This window comes from Anomaloglossus baeobatrachus, chromosome 5 (genome assembly GCF_048569485.1).
Source record: "Anomaloglossus baeobatrachus isolate aAnoBae1 chromosome 5, aAnoBae1.hap1, whole genome shotgun sequence".
NCBI classification, from domain to species: Eukaryota; Metazoa; Chordata; class Amphibia; order Anura; family Aromobatidae; genus Anomaloglossus; species Anomaloglossus baeobatrachus.
The window spans coordinates 402,559,661-402,584,182 of NC_134357.1; the positions used below are offsets into that span (position 1 = coordinate 402,559,661).

Genomic DNA, 24,522 nt, shown 5'->3' on the forward strand with positions numbered 1-24,522 from the left:
GTATAATAGGAGTAGTCCTGGGGGAGAGGAGTCTAATAGGAGGAGTAGTCCTGGGGGGAGGTGTATAATAGGAGGAGTATTCCTGGGGAGAGAGGAGTATAAAAGGTGGAGTAGTCCTGGGCGAGAGGAGTCTAATAGGAGGAGTAGTCCTGGAGGTGAGGTGTCTAATAGGAAGAGTAGTCCTAGGGGGGTGTCTAATAGGTGGAGTAGTCCTGGGGGGAGGTGTCTAATAGGTGCCCAATGTGTGCGGGGGGCGTGGCCAAGCAGGCAAAGTGTGTGGGGGCGTGGTCAAGTGGGCAAAGTGTTCGGGGGCGTGGCCGAGCGGGAAAAGTGTGCGGGGGCATGGCCAAGCGGGAAAAGTGTGTGGGGGGCGTGGCCGAGGGGGCAAAGTGTGTGGGGGGCGTGGCTGAGCGGGCAAAGTGTGCGGGGGGGCGTTTTCGGGCTGAGCCAAGCGGCCAATGCGTGTGGAGGGCGTGGCTGGGCTGAGCCAAGTGGCCAATGCGTGTGGGGGGCGGGGCCGGGCCGAGCCGAGCGGCCAATGTGACGGTTGTCACTGTAATGACGTCATTTTGGAGCAAGACAGACAGACAGACAGACTAAGGCAATTATATATATATATAGATAAGACAAAATGGAAGATATGTAGTTCACTCAGTGTGAATTTTACATCCAGTATTTTTTCATGCCCAAGGCAACACTTTGACCCCAATATTTTAACCCTTCAGGGCTAGTTGATGCGGCAGGTGAGTTGTTACCCACTCCTTAGCGGATTCCGACTTCAAATGACCACCAAAAAATAAGACAGTTTTTGGCCCATAGATCTTAACAGCTCATTTACATATTAAGAATATGGATTTCTTTTGAATAAGACATCGGATCACAGATATCAAAGTATCATTTTATTCAGCTTCCTATGATCCCACTGACAGATTCCCTTTAAAAATCTTATGCAATGTATAATTCATTGACACAGTCCAATCTCAGCCTGTTAACGCGCGCTAATTGACTATATACACATCGATTGATGGGCCTATAACCGCTAATGAACGTTTGCTTGTTCACGGATTCTCATCCCTTAATGTAAGAAAGTTGTGTGACTCCCTGGGAGTGATGGGCGGCGTATATTTATAATCCTCTACACTACAAATACCCCTTACTATATTCATCATCCTACAGAAAAATAATAGCTAGATGGATTTACGGGATTTACGTCACCTCTACGCAGGGCTGATGATGTGGGCACACTATAAAAATATGAAACTAATTAGGAAGATACTCAATACATTTGTGGAAAGTATAACATATAATTAATATGCGTCTTTATATTATTGTGCAAGAACATTCACCTCTATAAAAAGAGCAATATAATGTAACAGATTACTTATGGGGTGTTAATACATTCTTGGCTCTGACAAGCGGTTGACAGAAGACAATTAAATCTCCTTGTACAGCACATAGAAGTATGGTATGGGTGGATTATAATCAGGGGCAATCATAAAAATCATGGGGCTTAATAGCAAACTTTGATTGCCCGACCTCTAATATATATATATATATATATATATATATATATATATATATATAGGTCCCCAAATCCTAAAAATATAATGAAGTAGGAACCCAAAGATCCAACTTTTTGGTGAGCAGAACCAAGATATCAGGATAACCAATAAAAATGGTGAACTGTCCATAACGCAAAGAAGAAATTGTTGGGGTTATTCACTTAGCTTGCTTCTTAAAATAGTGACAGGAGCACTTTATCTTAAAAAGTTCTGCTTGTATATTTTAACAGTATTGTTCTGGCACCCTCAATCTGTGCTTTGGAAGACGAGTTGACAGACAGCTTAACTCTTTCCCATCAATGCATTGACTCGGACGCTGGGGGTCCTTTACAACTTTTATTAATGAGATCAGTGTAAAACTATAAGAAATAAATGAAAATACTAAGTACAACATACAACATATCTGAGGAGTTACATAGCATTCCATTTGATACAGGACATGCAGGGTAAATGCACTACATGGCGAATACATATTAGCTTAATGACAGGATAATACTTGCAGAACAGAGCAACTACATTATAATTTGATGAGCCCACACCAGGGGATCATAACTCACCGACTGTGTTATGTAGAGGCAAACATAAGGAGCAGAAATCTGGAGAGATAATCAGCATGCAAATGTCTATGTCCATGTAACTGAAATGGCTGCTGAAGGAGAAGAAGGGGCAGAGCCTATGCAAAGTCTGATGGGTAACTACATAAGCCTTGGTAGAACAATTTTCATTGCCCAGTAACCAGTGAAATATTAAAGTAACTGCAGTAAGACAGCATTGTCAACAGATGGCGCTGTTGGATATCACAGCATCAGTATCAATGTCAATTACTAAATGTTATCTTATTACATGGCATAATAAAATAATTATATGCATTTCTATGAAGGCATGACAAGTATATAAGCCACTTTTCAGCAACATAGCACAAATCCTCTTCCGGCTTAAAGGAAAATGTATACGGTTTTCAGTACGTTTCACTTGCAGTACCCCCGCTTCGGTGTAGATACTACTTCTCCCTAGAAGTATCCGAAAGGAGATGCAGCAGTATCCACATACTGACCCCAGTCAGAAGAAGCAAACCCTCTCTTCTCTCAGAGGATTCCTTCCAGGGCTGTCACAACCTGTACACATTGCCCTGGTCAGGGCAAGCTAATGCTTCCTTCTAAAGGCATCACAGCCTTCCCACACTGACCATGTACTAAACAAACAGACACCATTATAACATAAGTGACACACCCATGAGTAGAGGTATGTGAATAGGCAGACACACCCTAATGAATCTCATAGTACTACCGGTACCAGCATCACCATCTTACATACCGCCCTGCCCGCACCTTTCAGAACCTGACCATAGAATCTTCTCTATCGACTTTGAACTTCTGCCTCAAAACACAGTCTGTCTGTCATCAATCCCTTTTTAGTTACTGATGCAATCTCTGATTCAGTAATTCCATTTAAAAGATAAGTAACTTTGTCAGACCTCCCTCTCTGTGACCACCTCCTATGGTTAATACTGTAGTCAGATACACTTAAGGTACCGTCACACTAAGCAACTTACCAGCGATCCCACCAACAATAGGGATCGCTGGTAAGTTGCTAGGAGGTTGCTGGTGAGATGTCACACTAAGCGACGCTCCAGCGATCCCACCAGCAACCTGACCTGGCAGGGATCGCTGGAGCGTGGCTACACGAGTTGCTGGTGAGCTCACCATCAACCAGTGACAAGCCCCCAGCGCAGCGTGGAAGATGCTGCGCTTGGTAACTAAGGTAAATATCGGGTAACCAACCCGATATTTACCTTGGTTACCACTGCACGGAGCTACACGTGCAGAGAGCAGGGAGCAGCGCACACTGAGCGCTGGCTCCTTGCTCTCCTAGTTACAGCACACATCGGGTTAATTAACCCGATGTGTGCTGCAGCTAAATGTGCACAGAGCAGGGAGCAGCGCACAATGCTTAGCACTGGCTCCTTGCTCTCCTAGTTACAGCACACATCGGGTTAATTAACCCGATGTGTGCTGCAGCTAAATGTCCACAGAGCAGGGAGCAGCGCACAATGCTTAGTGCTGGCTCCTTGCTCTCCTAGTTACAGCACACATGGGGTTAATTAACCCGATGTGTGCTGCAGCTACATGTGCACAGAGCAGGAGCCGGCACTGACAGTGAGAGCGGAGGAGGCTGGTATCAAAGGTAAATATCGGGTAACCAAGGACAGGGCTTCTTGGTTACCCGATGTTTACATTGGTTACCAGCCTCCGCAGAAGCCGGCTCCTGCTGCCTGCACATTTAGTTGTTGCTCTGTCGATGTCACACACAGCGATCTGTGCTTCACAGCAGGACAGCAACAACTAAAAAATGGCCCAGGACATTCAGCAACAACCAACGACCTCACAGCAGGGGCCAGGTTGTTGCTGGATGTCACACACAGCAACATCGCTAGCAACGTCACAAAAGTTGTTCGTTAGCAGCGATGTTGCTAGCGATGTTGCTTAGTGTGACAGGGCCTATACACTAAAATCTCCTGTCTGGTCTGACTATGGATTATCAAGTATGCTACGGGGGCTACTATCAGGATTCTTCAGCATCGAGCTGACAGAACATTTCCTACTTTTAAATCCACCGGTTGTCTCTCTGTCGGGGAATTTTCCTATCACTGTTTTTATCTAGAGACCATTCACTCAATTCATCCTTTCGTTGGGATTCCATTTCAAAGTGCTTGGACAATTCAGCATTTGAGAGAATACCAAGAAGGATTCAGGCAATGTTGAAAGCCAAAGTTGGATTAAAAAAAACTAATAAAATAATAAACATTTAAATTTAGATTTAAAAAAAACAAAATAGTAACAGTGAAGTGACTTGACAAGAATCTGCATAACTACACATATGCTAAGTAGTTGCAAGTCAAATTTATGTAGGAGATAGCCAAGATGATTATCTATAAATTGAAAGTAGTCTCACAAAGCTGCAGAGGATGGTGAGATACGAGGGGTTGCTGATAAGTCTTTGGCTTTACCCAAAAAGAAACGAGATAGGATGATGAAACTTTACATGTATTCCACATACTCTCCACTGATGTCAACACAATTCTTACATTGGTATTCCTAGTTCTGTAAGCCTAGCAAAAAGAAAGATTTTGGTTGTGCCTAAAACCAGGCATCTGTAGCCACGGCATCAGAAATGGTGTGAAATTTGGTACCCTTGAGGTGTTTCTTCTGGTCTGGAAACAGATGATAGTTTGGAGGAGCTAGATCTGGTGAATAAGGTGGGTGATCAACCAGCTGAAAGCCCAGCTCTGTCAGTTTTGCTGTGGTCGCTTATGCAGTGTGAGAGGAGGAGTTATCTTGAAGGAACAAGTTTCCTTTGGACAGCTTGCCACGCCTTTTGGCCTTCAGCGCTGTCTTCAATTGGTCCAAAAGTACAATGTAATACCTTGCATTGATGGTGGAACCCTTTTAAAGGTAGTCCACTAGCAGCACGTCCTCCTTATCCCAGAACACAGACGCCTTCACCTTAGTGGCTGATTTTTGCACCCTGAACTTCTTTGAACGAGTGTGTCTCCATTCTTTTGACTGCTCCTTGTTTTCAGGGTCATACAAATAAATCAAGGTCGCATCCATAGTGACCAGTCAATCTAGGAAGTTCTTATCAGTCTGGAAATGATGAGGTTGTGCACAGCATTGACGATCTCTGGAACAACAACCACTCTCATCATCCAGGACGTTCCTCATCATTGGTGCTGAAGTGGCCTGTTTTAAATTTGGCAACACAGTTCTTAAGTGTGGAATATAAAGGGCATTGATACCCCAATGTCTGCAACATATCACCCTGAATATCCTTTGCGGACTTTCCTTGCAGAAACAATAATTTTATCAGTCCTCTGTTCTCAGTTGCTGTGCATATTGCATTAAACTCCACCATTTTGTTTTCCCGCGTGCGTAGCACACTGTTGCCATAAGCAACAAACACAAAAGTTTGAAAACCTATATTAGACACATAAGGCTGTCATGTAATATAACATTCGTTACCATAGAAACAAAAAAGAACACAAAGCCAAAGACTTATCAGTAGCCCCTTGTATAGAGCCTGAAAGTCAAAAGTATGTTTTCATTTTTATGGCTCAATGTTCTAAAATTCTGTGAAGCACCTACCTGGGAGTTCAAGGAGCTCACCGAACATCTAGATAAATTAGTTGAGAGGTCTGATTTCCAAAATCGAGTTAGTTGTGGGTGGTTTCCACTGTTTTGGCACATTAATGGATCTCTTCCAGCCAATTTTGAGTTCAATAAGTGAAATGGCGCTCCTTCCCTTCGAAGCCCTGTATTGTGTCCAAATAGTATACACATATGGGTATAGGCATACTCATGAGAAATTGCACAACAAATTGTATGAAGCATTTTTTCTGATACCCTTGTGAAAATGTAAAATTTGGGGCTAAAGTAACATTTTTTGTAGGTAAAAGCAGTGTGACAGCTGTGCAGCACCACATCGGTGAACAGTGAGTATGAGAGATGGGTTGAGAGGGAGAAACCGACCGACAGAGAGTGAGCGAGAGACCAATAGAGATAGAGACCGACAGACAGAGAGAGAGAGAGACTTCACCGATGCCTTTCCCGTCCAATGCTTCCCTCCCCGCTGCCTCGGTCCCCCACTTGGTGCTTCCCTCCCCGCTGCCCGGTGCTTCGCTCCCCCGCCACCTCTCCGCCTGATCCTAAGTTAGGACCGGGCGGGGAGCGCAGCACCAGGGAGCGGTGAGTGAAGGGCCCGGGCGGGGAGCATGCATCAGCTGATTGCTTAAAAAAGCCGGCATCTTTTTACCGCCCAGCTTTTAAACAATCATGCATCCATTTCAGCCTTTTACTCAGCTGCCAGACTGCTTTATAGAGTCCAGCACACAATTACTCGCATTTCCCATTGACTTGCATTGGACTCGCTACTCGTAACGAGTACCCGAGTATTAGGACCTACTCGTTACGAGTATAGTGAGTCCGAGTATTTTCCTACTCACTCATCCCTAATTAAGATTTAATATGTGGTCTATAAAATAAAATAAAAAGCTTCCCCAGTACTAGGGTAAGCGAAACTGAACTGTAAAGTTTGGGGTTTGTACCGGACACCTAGTGTCTGGGGCTCAAACTAGAATATGGACTTTTCATGGAAGTCTGTGACTGAGTTGCAGCGCAGCCAATCAACAAGCTTTTCGGCTTGGGGAAAAAGCCTGTACACTGCTGTGAACAAAATAAATTAAAAAATAAATAAAAATGACTTGATGTCTCCCTATTTTTGATAACCAGCACAGGTAAAGCAGACAGCAGACTGCCAGACTTCAGATGTCTGCTTTTGCTTGGTTGGTTATGAAAAATTAAAAAAACACAACAAAACGGTGTGGGATCCCCCTATTTTTGATAAGTAACTAAGATAAAGCAGACATTAGGGGCAGGTATTTTCAGGTTGGGAAAGCCAATGGGTATTTGGCCCTTCTCAGCCTAAAAATAGCAGTCTGCAGCTGCCCCAGAAGTGGCGCAATCATTAGATGCACTAATTCTGGTGCTTAGCCTGGCTTTTCCTGATTGCCCTGGTGAAATTGCAATCAGGGTAATACTTCTGAAGTTGATGTCAGCTGTGAATTGACAGCTGGCATAAAGCTTAGGGGTTAGTAATGGAGAGGCATCTACCAGATGCCCCCATTACTAAGCCGTTAAGTGTACAATTAAAAAAACACACACAGCAAATAGAAATAGTTTATTTGAATAAAGACTCCCCCACACTTCCTTGTTCACAAATTCATAAATTAAATAATCCTCGCAGTTCCAAAGTAATCCAATGGTGAATTAAGATTCCCCCATACTCCCTCGTTTACCAGTTCACTAATTACAAAGAAATCCTCTTAATTCTGATGTCATCCAGTGGTGTAATGTCCCATGATACCTATTGAATCCTATGGAGCCTCGTTCTATAAATTGGTGGACAAGGAAGTCTTTGGGAGTCTTTATTCAAATAAACTATTTCTTTTTGCTGTATGCTTTTTAACTGTAGACTTACTGGTAGAGAAGAAGAGAAATACGGCACTCCAATCTGAATGGTGGTGCTCGGATAGGATCCAATCCATGTCAATGTGCAAAAAGAATCTGACACTCAAATTGCGATGGAAATTAAATCTTTAATACGCAGCTCAAGTGTAAAGTGTGCCAAGTATATGGCGCTTTGGTCTATCTGACTCTTATCAAACTGACAGTACAGTAAAAAAACATGTAAAAATAAATCAGTAAATATATAATCAAAAAACCTCATATACAAATCAGACAGTTGGTTGAAATAAAGCCAAAAAGGAACACAAGAATAAGGTAAGTAGACACAAAAAATATTTTTTTGTACGCAAATAGATTCTAGTATCAAAGTCGACCACATATTCTATTTGGAATATCTATAATAATGATGGATCAATTACACTAGAAATGATAAGTACACAATGTGCACACACATATACATATACAGTTAGGTCCAGAAATATTTGGACAGTGACACAATTTTCGCGAATTGGGCTCTGCATGCCACCACATTGGATTTGAAATGAAATCTCTACAACAGAATTCAAGTGCAGATTGTAACGTTTAATTTGAAGGTTTGAACAAAAATATCTGATAGAAATTGTAGGAATTGTACACATTTCTTTACAAACACTCCACATTTTAGGAGGTCAAAAGTAATTGGACAAATAAACCAAACCCAAACAAAATATTTTTATTTTCAATATTTTGTTGCGAATCCTTTGGAGGCAATCACTGCCTTAAGTCTGGAACCCATGGACATCACCAAACGCTGGGTTTCCTCCTTCTTAATGCTTTGCCAGGCCTTTACAGCCGCAGTCTTCAGGTCTTGCTTGTTTGTGGGTCTTTCCGTCTTAAGTCTGGATTTGAGCAAGTGAAATGCATGCTCAATTGGGTTAAGATCTGGTGATTGACTTGGCCATTGCAGAATGTTCCACTTTTTTGCACTCATGAACTCCTGGGTAGCTTTGGCTGTATGCTTGGGGTCATTGTACATCTGTACTATGAAGCGCCGTCCGATCAACTTTGTGGCATTTGGCTGAATCTGGGCTGAAAGTATATCCCGGTACACTTCAGAATTCATCCGGCTACTCTTGTCTGCTGTTATGTCATCAATAAACACAAGTGACCCAGTGCCATTGAAAGCCATGCATGCCCATGCCATCACGTTGCCTCCACCATGATTTACAGAGGATGTGGTGTGCCTTGGATCATGTCCCGTTCCCTTTCTTCTCCAAACTTTTTTCTTCCCATCATTCTGGAACAGGTTGATCTTTGTCTCATCTGTCCATAGAATACTTTTCCAGAACTGAGCTGGCTTCATGAGGTGTTTTTCAGCAAATTTAACTCTGCCCTGTCTATTTTTGGAAATGATGAATGGTTTGCATCTAGATGTGAACCCTTTGTATTTACTTTCATGGAGTCTTCTCTTTACTGTTGACTTAGAGACAGATACACCTACTTCACTGAGAGTGTTCTGAACTTCAGTTGATGTTGTGAACGGGTTCTTCTTCACCAAAGAAAGTATGCGGCGATCATCCACCACTGTTGTCATCCGTGGACGCCCAGGCCTTTTTGAGTTCCCAAGCTCACCAGTCAATTCCTTTTTTCTCAGAATGTACCCGACTGTTGATTTTGCTACTCCAAGCATGTCTGCCATCTCTCTGATGGATTTTTTCTTTTTTTTCAGCCTCAGGATGTTCTGCTTCACCTCAATTGAGAGTTCCTTAGACCGCATGTTGTCTGGTCACAGCAACAGCTTCCAAATGCAAAACCACACACCTGTAATCAACCCCAGACCTTTTAACTACTTCATTGACTACAGGTTAACGAGGGTGATGCCTTCAGAGTTAATTGCAGCCCTTAGAGTCCCTTGTCCAATTACTTTTGGTCCCTTGAAAAAGAGGAGGCTATGCATTAGAGCTATGATTCCTAAACCCTTTCTCCGATTTGGATGTGAAAACTCTCATATTGCAGCTGGGAGTGTGCACTTTCAGCCCATATTATATACAGTTAGGTCCAGAAATATTTGAACAGTGACACAATTTTCGCGAGTTGGGCTCTGCATGCCACCACATTGGATTTGAAATGAAACCTCTACAACAGAATTCAAGTGCAGATTGTAACGTTTAATTTGAAGGTTTGAACAAAAATATCTGATAGAAATTGTAGGAATTGTACACATTTCTTTACAAACACTCCACATTTTAGAAGGTCAAAAGTAATTGGACAAATAAACCAAATCCAAACAAAATATTTTTAGATTCAATATTTTGTTACGAATCCTTTGGAGGCAATCACTGCCTTAAGTCTGTAACCCATGGACATCACCAAACGCTGGGTTTCCTCCTAATTAATGCTTTGCCAGGCCTTTACAGCCGCAGCCTTCAGGTCTTGCTTGTTTGTGGGTCTTTCCGTCTTAAGTCTGGATTTGAGCAAGTGAAATGCATGCTCAATTGGGTTAAGATCTGGTGATTGACTTGGCCATTGCAGAATGCTCCACTTTTTTGCACTCATGAACTCCTGAGTAGCTTTGGCTGTATGCTTGGGGTCATTGTCCATCTGTACTATGAAGCGCCGTCCGATCAACTTTGCGGCATTTGGCTGAATCTGGGCTGAAAGTATATCCCGGTACACTTCAGAATTCATCCGGCTACTCTTGTCTGCTGTTATGTCATCAATAAACACAAGTGACCCAGTGCCATTGAAAGCCATACATGCCCATGCCATCACGTTGCCTCCACCATGTTTTACAGAGGATGTGGTGTGCCTTGGATCATGTGCCGTTCCCTTTCTTCTCCAAACTTTTTTCTTCCCATCATTGAATACTTTTCCAGAACTGAGCCGGCTTCATGAGGTGTTTTTCAGCAAATTTAACTCTGGCCTGTCTATTTTTGGAATTGATGAATGGTTTGCATCTAGATGTGAACCCTTTGTATTTACTTTCATGGAGTCTTCTCTTTACTGTTGACTTAGAGACAGATACACCTACTTTACTGAGAGTGTTCTAGACTTCAGTTGATGTTGTGAACGGGTTCTTCTTCACCAAAGAATGTATGCGGCGATCATCCACCGCTGTTGTCATCCGTGGACGCCCAGGCCTTTTTGAGTTCCCAAGCTCACCAGTCAATTCCTTTTTTCTCAGAATGTACCCGACTGTTGATTTTGCTACTCCAAGCATGTCTGCTATCTCTCTGATGGATTTTTTCTTTTTTTTCAGCCTCAGGATGTTCTGCTTCACCTCAATTGAGAGTTCCTTAGACCGCATGTTGTCTGGTCACAGCAACAGCTTCCAAATGCAAAACCACACACCTGTAATCAACCCCAGACCTTTTAACTACTTCATTGATTACAGGTTAACGAGGGAGACGCCTTCAGAGTTAATTGCAGCCCTTAGAGTCCCTTGTCCAATTACTTTTGGTCCCTTGAAAAAGAGGAGGCTATGCATTACAGAGCTATGATTCCTAAACCCTTTCTCCGATTTGGATGTGAAAACTCTCATATTGCAGCTGGGAGTGTGCACTTTCAGCCCATATTATATATATAATTGTATTTCTGAACATGTTTTTGTAAACAGCTAAAATAACAAAACTCGTGTCACTGTCCAAATATTTCTGGCCCTGACTGTATATAATTGTATTTCTGAACATGTTTTTGTAAACAGCTAAAATAACAAAACTTGTGTCACTGTCCAAATATTTCTGGACCTAACTGTACATATATATATATATATATATATATATATATATATATATATACACACACACATACAGACAGTGGATATGGCAAGTATTCAGACCCCTTTAAATTTTTCACTCTGTTTCATTGCATCCATTTGGTAAATTGGTAAATTAAAAAAAGTTCATTTGTTTCTCATTAATGTTGTACACTCTGCACTCCATATTGACATAATAAAACACAGAAATGTAGAAATTTTTGCAAATTTATTAAACAAGAAAAACTGAAATATCACATGGTCAAAAGTATTCAGATCCTTTGATTAATATTGAGTAGAAGCACCCTTTTCAGCTAGTACAGCCATGAGTGTTCTTGGGAATGATGCAACAACCAACCCAAGTTTTTCACACCTGGATTTGGGGATCCTCTGCCATTCTTCCTCGCAGATCATCTCTAGTTCCGTCAGGTTGGATGGTGAACATTGGTGGACAGCCATTTTCAGGTCTCTCCAGAGATGCTCAATTGGGTTTAGGTCAGGGCTCTGGCTGGGCCAGTCAAGAATGGTCACAGAGTTGTTCTGAAGTCTCTCCTTTGTTCCTTTGTTATTTTAGCTGTGTGCTTAGGGTCATTGTCTTCTTGTCTTCTGCCACCATCATGTTTCACTGTTGGGATTGTATTGGGCAGGTGATGAGCAATGCCTTTTTTTCTCCATAAATACCGCTTAGAATTATCACCAAAGAATTCTATCTTCGTCTCATCAGACCAGAGAATCTTCTTTCTCATAGTCTGGGAGTCCTTCGTGTGTTTTTTGCAAACTCTATGCGGGCTTTCATATGTCTTGCTCTGAGGAGAGGCTTCCATCTGGCCATTCTGCCATAAAGGTCTGACTGGTGGAGGGCTGTAGTGATAGCTGACTTTGTGGACCTTTCTCCCATCTCCCTACTGCATCTCTGAAGCTCAGTCACAGTGATCTTGGGGTTCTTATGTACCTTTCTCACCAAGGCTCTTCTCCCATGGTTGCTCAGTTTGGCTGGATAGTCTAGTAAGCTTTCTGGTGGTCCCAAACTTATTCCATTTAAGGATCATGGAGGCTACTGGGCTCTTAGGATGCTTGAGTACTGCAGAAATTCTTTTGTAACCTTGGCCAGATCTAAGCCTTCCCATAATTCTGTCTCTGAGCTCCTTGGGCAGTTCCGTTAACCTCATGATTCCCTTTTGGTCTGACATGCACTGTCAACTGTGATGTCTTATATAGACAGGTGTGTGCCTTTCCAAATCAAGTCCAATCAGTTTAATAACACACAGCTGGACTCCAATGAAGGAATAGAACCATCTCAAGGAAGATCACAAGGAAATGGACGGCATGTAACTGAAATATGAGTGTCTGACCAAAGGGTCTGAAAACTTATGACCATGTGATATTTCAGTTTTTGTTGTTTAATAAATTGGCAAAAATGTCTACATTTCTGTTTTTTTCTGCCAAGATGGGGTGCAGAGTGTACATTAATGAGAAAAAAATTAACTTTTTTGAATTTACCAAATGGCAATGAAACAAAGAGTGAAAAACCTAAAGGGGTCTGAATACTTTCCGTACCCACTGTGCATATATATGTGCCACCTCCGTGCCAGCAGCCGGGCTGCTCGAATCCAGATCCGCGGTGGCTCGAGGGGTCTCTGGACCCGGGAGTCGTGCGGCCACTCAATGAAAGGGGGACTATGTACAGGGGGATTGGAAGTTCATGACGCCACCCACGGTGCGTGGCAATGTGAGGGACCACCGCTGCGGTTGGGGAGCCCGGTGGCGATGGTGTGGCAGCCTGATATTTTAACCCCTCCATGGGTAGGGGGTTTGTGTCCCGGGGCCCGTCGGATGGTTGGTGAATGGGTGCTGCTGGGGTAGGAACAGGGGTATTTCAGTGTACTCACTCGGTCCAGGAATAACAACACTGACAGCCTGTAAACCAGAATTCTGAGCACCACTGCAGCCCTGTAGGGAGCACGCTTGGGTCAGTGCCCTTGGTGTTGCTGTCAGCCTGTGGCCCTGTCCTTGGCACCTCTGTCTCTGTTGGACCCATGGGTGTAAAACTCTTTGGGTCCCGCTCACCCGTATGGCTAACGGAGTGAGCTTGCTCTCAGGGTTCACACGTAGGATTTCTTTGGACTGTATTGGGAAAGTCATATCCCATCGGTGCGCTAGTACCCCGATTCTGGGGCGGGTTGGGGATGACATTTGAAGTCTTCACTCCGTCGGGTAAATTACCGGAACGCATGAAGCTACTTTCCGGCCTAGGGTCCACGTACCCCGTCGTGCCCTGGCCCCTGACCGGCGATAGCTCAAGGCTGCCGGCCGCCCACCTAGGCAGTTCATGCCCCTTGCACTGTCCCCTGTGACCGGGGTTCCAGCTCCTACCAGGCCCAGACCAACGTCTGCCACCTAGTAGACAGGAGCTCTCCTCCGTGGTCTCTCCTCACAAGAGTCACCACTCCACCTCCTCTCCTTTCACTCTCCACTGCTCAACTCTCCAAGCTCAACTGTCACTTTCCTCACTTTCCCCTCACCAACCCCCCATGTGGGCGGCCCTATTCCCTTCAGACCCCCCAAAGGTGTGTCTGGTAGGTTAAAGTCGGAAGTGTTCCTAGGATTTTGATTTGCCAAGCTGTTAGCAACACCAAAGGACCAGGATCCGTAACCAAGGAGAGTGGACACCGTGCAGAAGGGCAGATTGCACAATACCCTGTGACGACCTGATAGGCCAGGGCGTCCCATATATTCAAATATATATATACGCAAGAGTGAGACAAAGCAAGGTGTGGATTGAAAAGGTAAGGTAAGTTTGAAAAGTACAGCATTAGCACACCCAATATTACAAAAAATAAAAATATAAAATGGTGGTATGAAAATGAAAAAAAGAAGGTACAGCAGGGCGGTAATGTTCTGTGAGCACAATCTAAGTGACAAAGGTACAGGTAACCAGTAAAACATATGAAAACATAGAAACTATTGAGCCGGTAAGCGTATGAAATCAAATGGCAGGAGAATGGTAAGAACTGCGGTACAAAGAAACAAGAGACCTCGTGTACCACATTGTTACTTACCACAGGAGAAGAGCCCAGGGACACCAGGTGAGGCAAAGTGCTGGGTTCAGTAGCGTATGGTGCGCTATGGGGTAGAGCACTGGAGATTTGCTGATGTACAGTGAGTTTAAATGTCCCGGGATGGAAGGAGATGCCGTGCCTGATGTTTAAAATGTGCTTTTTATAGTTAGTTTATTTATGAGATTACACTTTTCACAATAAACTTACTCTCTGTATGGTACATAGAATGCTGTACATGAATTTCGAGTGGGTTTTTTTCTTGTAGTGCTATGATATTCTGTACTGAGTTCCCTGTGATGGGTTGTGTGCATGCGCTGGGCAAGAGCCTCCGAACTCCCTGACCATGCCTATTAGGTGACCGCATGCGTTCCACGTGTGCGGTCCCCATACGTGCATCAGAGGAAGTTGGAGGGACCTGTGAAGTGGGGCATACACTGAGAATATCTCTCATAACGGAGATTGTTGTGGATGTTAGGACCTGAATGAGGGCATTACCCCTCAGTATCACATAATTCGGTATATCGGAATTCCATTTGGCAATGGGCTGCATAAAAGGGCAATCCCCCACTCTGACACGCCCCTGGAAGAAGCTTTGCAAAACGTACGTCGGCTTAGAGGGACTGTCTGGCTGTGACCCATATTATCTGCATCAATTTGGGTATGTAGTTCACATAGATGGTCTGTTCATGCAGTATAAGATTTTGTGTTGGTTGAAGGGAGAGTAGGGACAAATGTATTTTAAATTGTGGTATGTTTTCTGGTGTCAGTTGCTATTTTTAAAATGATGATAATTCCAATATCTTTATTTTTTATTTATTTTTTGTCTTCTCTTTCATAGGAGACTGGCAAAATCTACCCTTCTACTGATCCCTTTGTTTGGAATTCATTATGTAATTTTTGCCTTGTTTCCTGAGCACATTGGTGTCTGGGCCAGATTATATTTTGAACTTGTTCTCGGATCAAATCAGGTGATTCTTTTTGTTTAGTATTATTTTTGTGATCATCATAACATAATATAGCATTGTGATTGTAGGCTATATTCAATGTCTTTGGATGTACTAAATATTAATTATGATCATATTGATATTTTTCATACAATAACATTTTTCATATTTCTCATATTTTTTTTTTAAGTAAGCATCCTGAAAGACAATAGTGATCTTAATGCCAAACCTTCTAAATAACATATTTTGATTTAAAGATTATTCTCATGATCAGTTGTATGAACTTTTCATAGAATGCTTTGGAAACACGTTAAAGGGAACCGATCACCAGGATTTTCCTATATAGCCTAAAGCCAGTGCTATACTGGCACTATCATGTTGATTCTATAGATACCTTTTGTAGTCAACTTGGATGTTTAGATTTTGAATTCCAAGAAAGTAAAGTTTATAAAATCAGCAGCTTCTTGAGTGACAGCTGCTGAGGATTAGATAATAGCTTTGTTGGCTGAAGCCCAATCCCTTCTGGTCACATGGGAATGACCTCACACAAGTCCTGCTAGTGGAAAAGGAAATTGATTGTATATTACTTAGGCTAATTCTAACGGGGAGGGGATAACTATGAATACCCCCCAGATATTATCTGATCCTCAGCTGCTGTCACTCAAAAAGATGCTGATTTTATAAACTTTACTTTCTTGGATTTCAAAACCTAAACATCCAATCCGACCACTAAAGGTACGTAGAGAATCTGCCTGATAGTGCCAATATAGCACTTACTTTAGGTTATATGCGAAAATCCTGGTGACTGGTTTCCTTTAAAGGGTTAAAATTTTCTCCTTAGAAGGATAACATATTTATCGATTGTAGATCAGAGGCGAATATAGATTTTCCTGCACCAGGGGTAAAAAAATCAGTTTGGTGCCCCCTCCTATACACAGCTTAAGTGGTTTGAGTAGTTCTGACCACTCATATATGATTTGCACATTTACAGTCATGTGCAGACTGGCTGCTCTTTCTGACTTTCTCGATATTCAGTGGTAAGCTACAGTCCCTATTTCATTGAGAGAAGCAGTAAGGGGAGCTCTTCAGCAAGTGTCTGTGTATGAAAAATGCATGAGTGGTCATATGATGAGGGCTGGAACTTGCTAGCAAAACTGAATCCTGACAGTATATTAGTGGCATGCTACAGTGCTGAATTTTATCATTATTGGTCCTAACAAATATAGACGTAGCAATCTATAACTTGTCAGACAGCACAATTATTTATTAAGATTGCCATATACCACTTTATCTGACAAATTATGGATTGATTCATCCTGTACAGGATCAGAACCAATAGCCGAACAGGAATGCTGCACCAGAACAACCATCAGTACAGCTATACATTATGAGAACCACCATCAGTAAAGTAATACTTCAGCAGAACCTCAAAATTACAGAAATATAGCATCAGAATCACCAACAGTACAAAAGTACAGCATCACAACTAACATCAATACAGAAATAAATGGCCAGAATTATTATCAGCACAAGAATACATCACCAGAACCATCATTAGTACAGAAATATATCAACAGAACCATCATCGGTACAGAAATACATCACCAGAACCACCATGAGTACATGACTACAGCACCAAGCTTTGTACAGCGATCAATTATAATGTCAAGTCAGTCCCATACTAAATTGAGTTGCATGAACCTTCAACATCTAATGTGTCCTTAACAATGCAAAGTGATACTGGGAGTTATTGTTACCAGTCATCATCAGACTACAAATCATACAGGAACAACAGCACCTGATGAAATATAGTTAGTATTACAAATAGACATTTACATACATGTATCTTAACGGGGAAATCTTATCTGCTTGGAGTAGTTCTATTTATTTTCTTTTTTATCTTGGGTAGACATCATGATAACTTTTCCCATCCACCGTTCATCTCTACAGACTTCTCTTATCTCTGATCTTCTTGAGCACATCCTGACATGGTGCCTTTAAAAATAATAGTGTCATTATAATGCTCCTACATGACAAATATCTGCCCTATGATGTGCCACCGAATAATTGCCCCTCACTTTTCTCTCTGCACAACATATGACCTCGACGCTATCCCTTGTATGGTACATGGCCTTTATACTGTCCTCTACTTTCCATACTGTCCCTCTTCACACTGGCCACCTCACCCATTATTGCCATATTTTTCCCAGTTACTATGCTGTGCCCCCTTCTCACACTTCTTCCCTTCTTCGACCTACTGTACCATCCATACAGTGCCCTCATTATCCCCCATGCTGTTCTCTTTCTATAGCGCCCTTTTTGTATACTGCCACCACACTACCCAGTCGCTTTACTGTGCCCTCTAACACTTTTCTCCGAATACTGTTCTCTCATATCCTCCCACCCACACTGTCTCATCACCCTCACCTATAACTATAGAGACAAGTTTCCTCACATATCCTTTTGCCTATATTGTCTCTTCGCACTTCCTCCCATGTCTATAAGTACGGAGACAATTGTCTGTACAGGTTTCCAACCCCCTTACCCATATTGTCTCCTCACACATCACCCTCAATTTTCACTATAGAGTCAAGTCTCTTCATACATCCCCCACCCTATTGTCTCTTCACACTCCCTCCCATGCTTATAAGTATGGAGACAATTCTCCTCACACGTTCCCAGCCACCTCTGTCAATTCTGTCTCTTGAAATATTGCCAGCTCCCTCAGCCAATACTGACACATTTTCAGCCACCACACATATACTGTCTCCTCACACATTACCAAGATCCTTACTCATACTCTTTCCTCAGACATCACGAGCCCCCTGCCCATACATAACTTTGCCATCCATTCTGTCCATATTGTCTTCTAACACATTCACCCCTGCCCATACTGTCTCCTTACACATTCTCAACCACCTCTTCCAATACAGTCTCCTCGAATATTTACAGCTCCCTTTGCCAATACTTCCTTCTCATACATTCCCAGGTAACCTGATAATACGGTCTCATCACACACCCCCAGCCCTCTTGACCATACTGTCTTCTCACACATTCCAAGCCCCCATTCCCATATTATCTCAAAACACACTCCCAGTCACCTTTGTCCATACTGTCTCCTGAGACATTCCATCCACATACCTCCTTACTGCTTCCTCACATATTTCCAGCCCCCCTGCTTATACTTTCTCATGACACATCACCAGCTCCTTCTGTCCATACTGTATTCTAACACATTAACCCCTGCTCATACTGTCTACTCACACATTCCCAGCTACCTAACAGAAGATTGACAACATCAGAGCAAGCTTTGGCCCACAATCACCATAGCCCCTCATCATAGCTACTCAGTCCTCTTCCTCCAAATCTAGCTTCTCCACCATGACAGAAAACAATCTTTCCACTCTACTCTCAAGATCACATCCAACATCACCACAGTCCTCATCCCAGCCCTAACTCATCTCTTCAACCTATCACTAACAAGTGGTGTATTCCCCTCATGCTTTAAACATGCCTCCATTACACCCATCCTCAAAAAGCCCTCCCTTGACCCATCCTCTGTGTCAAACTATCGCCCCATATCCGTTCTCCCCTATGCTTCAAAACTACTGGAACAGCATGTCCATCTTGAATTGTCCTCATACCTCTCCTCCTGCTCCCTCTTTGACCGGCTACAATCTGGCTTCCGACCACATCACTCTACTGAAACTGCCCTAACCAAAGTCACCAATGATCTACTAACCGCCAAAGCCAAGTGACACTACTCTATCCTCCTCCTCCTGGACCTGTCCTCTGCCTTCAACACAGTAGACCATTCCCTCCTACTACAGATTCTCTCATCTCTGGGCATCACAGACTTGGCCCTATCTTGGATATCCTCATACCTAACCGACCGAACTTTCAGCATCTCCCATTCTCACACCCCTTCCTTATCTCGCACCCTATCTATTGGTGTCCCCCAAGGCTCAGTTCTTGGACCCCTGCTGTTCTCCATCTACACCTTTGGCCTGAGACAGCTCATAGAGTCCCACGGCTTTCAGTATCATCTCTATGCCAATGACACACAGATCTACCTCTCTGGACCTGACATTACCTCTCTACTAACCAAAATTCCACAATGTCTGTCTGCTATTTCATCCTTCTTCTCTGCACGATTCCTAAAGCTTAACATGGACAAAACAGAGTTCATTGTCTGTCCTCCTCCTCACTCATCTCCTCCAACAAGCCTTTCCATCAAACTTGATGGTTGCTCACTCTCCCCAGTCTCACAAGCTTGTTGCCTTGGAGTAACCCTCGACTCTGCTCTATCCTTCAATTCTCACATCCAAGCCCTCTTCACCTCATGCAGACTACAACTGAAAAATATCTCCCGGATCCGTGCTTTCCTTAACCAAGAATCAGCAAAAACATTAGTGCATGCCCTCATCATCTCCCGCCTCGACTACTGCAACCTCCTGCTCTCTGGCCTCCCTTCCAACACTCTCACTCCCCTCCAATCTATCCTAAACTCTGCGGCCCGCTTAATCCACCTCTCCCCCCACTATTCCCCAGCCTCGCCACTCTGCCAATCCCTTCACTGGCTCCCCATCGCCCAACGACTCCAGTTCAAAACATTAACCATGACATACAAAGCCATCCACAACCTGTCTCCTCCTTACATCTGTGACCTAGTCTCCTGGTACCTACCTGCATGCAACCTCAGATCCTCACAAGATCTCCTTCTCTACTCCTCTCTTATCTCCTCTTCCCACAATCACGTACAAGATTTCTCCCGTGCCTCCCCCATACTCTGGAACGCTCTACCTCAGCATATCAGACTCTCCGGTACCGTGGAAAGCTTCAAGAGGAACCTCAAGACCCACCTCTTCCAACAAGCCTACAACCTACAATAGCCCTCAGTCCAGTACACCACTGCGCAACCAGCTCTGTCCTCACCTATTGTACCATCATCCATTCCCTGTAGACTGTGAGCCCTCGCGGGCAGGGTCCTCTATCCTCCTATACCAGTCTGTTTTGTACTGTTAATGATTGTTGTACGTATACCCTCTTTCACTTGTAAAGCGCCATGGAAAAAATGGCGCTATAATAATAAATAATAATAATAATACCTGTTCCAATACTGCCTCCTCAAACATTTTCAGCTCCATCTGCCAATACTGCCTCCACACACATTCACAGCCACCCTGTATATACTGTCTCCTCACACACTCTCAGCCCCCTTTGCCTATACTGTGTCCACACATATTCCCCCTACCCATAGTGTCGCCTCACACATTCCTCCTGCCCATGCTATCGCCTTCCACAAAAGAAACATTTTAGAGAATCTGTCCATTACAACCCAGATAGTAGTGAAACCCTGCACTTCAGGAAGGTCAGTAGCAAAGTCCATAGAGATATCAGTCCAAGACTCTTGTGGAATAGTAAGAGACTGAAGAAGACCAAGAGGTGCTTGAGGAGAGAGTTTGAACTGTGCACACTGATGGCAGGATGCTATGAGCTACTTGATGTCTTGTTCCCATTTGGGCCACCAGTAGAAATGGGAAAGAAGTTCAGTGGTACATTTATCTCCCAGTGACTACAGAGGAGAGATGAATGATCCCAAGATAAGACCATCCAGCGGCGTGCATTTGAAACCAGAGAACGTCACTTAAGTAATGAAATGTAGATAGAAGATATTTCAGCAACTACAGTCAGGGCCAGAAATATTTGGACAGTGACACAAGTTTTGTTATTTTAGCTGTTTACAAAAACATGTTCAGAAATACAATTATATATATAATATGGGCTGAAAGTGCACACTCCCAGCTGCAATATGAGAGTTTTCACATCCAAATCGGAGAAAGGGTTTAGGAATCATAGCTCTGTAATGCATAGCCTCCTCTTTTTCAAGGGACCAAAAGTAATTGGACAAGGGACTCTAAGGGCTGCAATTAACTCTGAAGGTGTCTCCCTCGTTAACCTGTAATCAATGAAGTAGTTAAAAGGTCTGGGGTTGATTACAGGTGCGTGGTTTTGCATTTGGAAGCTGTTGCTGTGACCAGACAACATGCGGTCTAAGGAACTCTCAATTGAGGTGAAGCAGAACATCCTGAGGCTGAAAAAAAAGAAAAAATCCATCAGAGAGATAGCAGACATGCTTGGAGTAGCAAAATCAACAGTCGGGTACATTCTGAGAAAAAAGGAATTGACTGGTGAGCTTGGGAACTCAAAAAGGCCTGGGCGTCCACGGATGACAACAGTGGTGGATGATCGCCGCATACTTTCTTTGGTGAAGAAGAACCCGTTCACAACATCAACTGAAGTCCAGAACACTCTCAGTGAAGTAGGTGTATCTGTCTCTAAGTCAACAGTAAAGAGAAGACTCCATGAAAGTAAATACAAAGGGTTCACATCTAGATGCAAACCATTCATCAATTCCAAAAATAGACAGGCCAGAGTTAAATTTGCTGAAAAACACCTCATGAAGCCAGCTCAGTTCTGGAAAAGTATTCTATGGACAGATGAGACAAAGATCAACCTGTACCAGAATGATGGGAAGAAAAAAGTTTGGAGAAGAAAGGGAACGGCACATGATCCAAGGCACACCACATCCTCTGTAAAACATGGTGGAGGCAACGTGATGGCATGGGCATGCATGGCTTTCAATGGCACTGGGTCACTTGTGTTTATTGATGACATAACAGCAGACAAGAGTAGCCGGATGAATTCTGAAGTTTACAGGGATATACTTTCAGCCCAGATTCAGCCAAATGCCGCAAAGTTGATCGGACGGCGCTTCATAGTACAGATGTACAATGACCCCAAGCATACAGCCAAAGCTACCCAGGAGTTCATGAGTGCAAAAAAGTGGAACATTCTGCAATGGCCAAGTCAATCACCAGATCTTAACCCAATTGAGCATGCATCTCACTTGTTCAAATCCAAACTTAAGACAGAAAGACCCACAAAAAGCAAGACCTGAAGGCTGCGGCTGTAAAGGCCTGGCAAAGCATTAAGAAGGAGGAAACCCAGCGTTTGGTGATGTCCATGGGTTCCAGACTTAAGGCAGTGATTGCCTCCAAAGGATTCACAACAAAATATTGAAAATAAAAATATTTTGTTTGGGTTTGGTTTATTTGTCCAATTACTTTTGACCTCTTAAAATGTGGAGTGTTTGTAAAGAAATGTGTACAATTCCTACAATTTCTATCAGATATTTTTGTTCAAACCTTCAAATTAAACGTTACAATCTGCACTTGAATTCTGTTGTAGAGGTTTCATTTCAATCCAATGTGGTGGCATGCAGAGCCCAACTCGCGAAAATTGTGTCACTGTCCAAATATTTCTGGACCTAACTGTATACGATCAGGTACAATTACATGTGAGGGTGCATCATCAGCAGCAACATCAAACAAATCAAAGAAACTGGATAGAGCTTCAGCTTTTTTTCTTAGCTGGGCAATAGGCGAGGATGAAATCAAATTGTGAGAAGAGCGACTATCAAGCTTGGTGGGGATTCAGCCTCTAAACAGACTGAAGATAATCCAGGTTTTATAGACAGTCGCTGGGAACTGAGCTCCTTCAAGAAGATGCCACCATTTTTTAATGCCTAGTTTTAAGGCTTAAGCGAGCTTTACATGCAACGACATCGCTAACGATGTCGCTGGTGAAAGCACCCGCCCCCGTCGGTTGTGTGTCACGGGCAAATCGCTGCCCATAGCGCACAACATCGCTAACACCCATCACACGTACTTACCTGCCTAGTGATGTCACTGTGGCCGGCAAACCGCCTCCTTTCTAAGAGGGCGGTTCGTGCAGCGTCACAGCGGCGTTGCTAAGCGGCCGCCCAATAGAAGTGGAGGGGTAGAGATGAGTGGCCGTAACATCCCGCCCACCTCCTTTCTTCCTCATTGCCGGTAGCCGCAGGTACGATGTTGTTCATCGTTCCTGCGGTGTCACACGTAGCGATGTGTGCTGCCGCAGGAACGACGAACAACCTGCGTCCAGCGCCAGCAACGATAATCGGGATTAGAACGACCGGTCAACGATCAACGATTAGATAAGTAATTTTGATTGTTTAAAGGTCGTTCGTGTGTTTCACACGCAACGACGTCGCTAACGAGGCCGGATGTACGTCACGAATTCCGTGACCCCAACGACATCTCGTTAGCGATGTCGTTGCGTGTAAAGCCGGCTTAAGACTTCACGGTCACCAATGCAATAATTCTGCCCTGCTAGAGAGAATTTTCTGGAGAAGAATCCACAGGGATGATTTCTTGCTGTAGATGAATTTTCCTAGAGAACTGCTCACTACAGCAGAGGCATCCACTTCTAGGAAAAATGGTCCCTCCATCAGGTTGGTGCAAGACTGGAGCAGTCGAAAAATAAGACTTGAGTTCTTGAATGACTTGAACAGCAGATTCTGACCTGTTCCATACATACTGATACAGATCATTATGAAATATCTCATTCACAGAGTGGTGGAACACAGCTGGTGAATTGCACAAACCAAAAGACATTCCTAGATATTTATAGTGACCATCGCAGGTGTTGAACGCTGTCTTTCATTCATCTCCCTCTTTGATGCGTATTAGGTTACAAGCACCATGCAGGTCCAACTTAGTATTCACTTGTAATCCTTTTAAATAGTTCAGAAATGAGGGGTAATGGATTATGGTCTTTCAGAGTGATTTTATTCAAGCCCCATTAGTTTATGCAAGGTCTCAGAGAGCCATGTTTTTATTTTTAAAGCTCTACTGCAGTATTTTTTTTTATTATTTTCACGCTGGAGTAGTGCTTTAAATCTGAGTTACCTGATTCTACTGACATACTTACCTGCCGCCATCTTCATCTTCTACCTTGCCACACCAGTCGATCTCTCCCAGTTTGTGACCTGCTAGATGCTCCAGTGTTTCATGTAGTGAGCTGGAAGTCACGTTTCAATGTGGGTCTATGAGAGCCTTGTTTTGACTCTCATAGACTTGCATTCAGGGCTTGTGATGTAACTTTTGACATCTGACCAGTCAAAAGTTGCGATCAGAAGATGACAGCACAGGAGTGGAGCAGCATTGTTAAAAGGTGAAGACGTCGGGGAGACTTGGGACATTGATGAGGGGTGATGTTAGGCATGTCATCGCTCATCAGGGTCCCGGAACTCATGGAGCTCAGCGTGAGCTGGGACTGAATGCTGCTCAAATCCTATGGAGCCTCGTTCTGAGGCTCCAT

The 24,522-nt window shown here is 43.4% G+C and overlaps 1 protein-coding gene across 3 annotated transcripts in view; it reads left to right on the forward strand.

Annotated features, from left to right (window-relative positions):
- Positions 1–24,522, forward strand: part of LOC142310214 (vasoactive intestinal polypeptide receptor 1-like) — a 281,055-nt gene that overhangs the window by 235,307 nt on the left and 21,226 nt on the right. For all 3 annotated transcript variants that reach the window (XM_075347700.1, XM_075347701.1, XM_075347702.1), the window contains exon 11: positions 15,213–15,342. In XM_075347700.1, the coding sequence (XP_075203815.1) occupies positions 15,213–15,342 (130 nt within the window). The remainder of the gene's footprint in view (positions 1–15,212; positions 15,343–24,522) is intronic.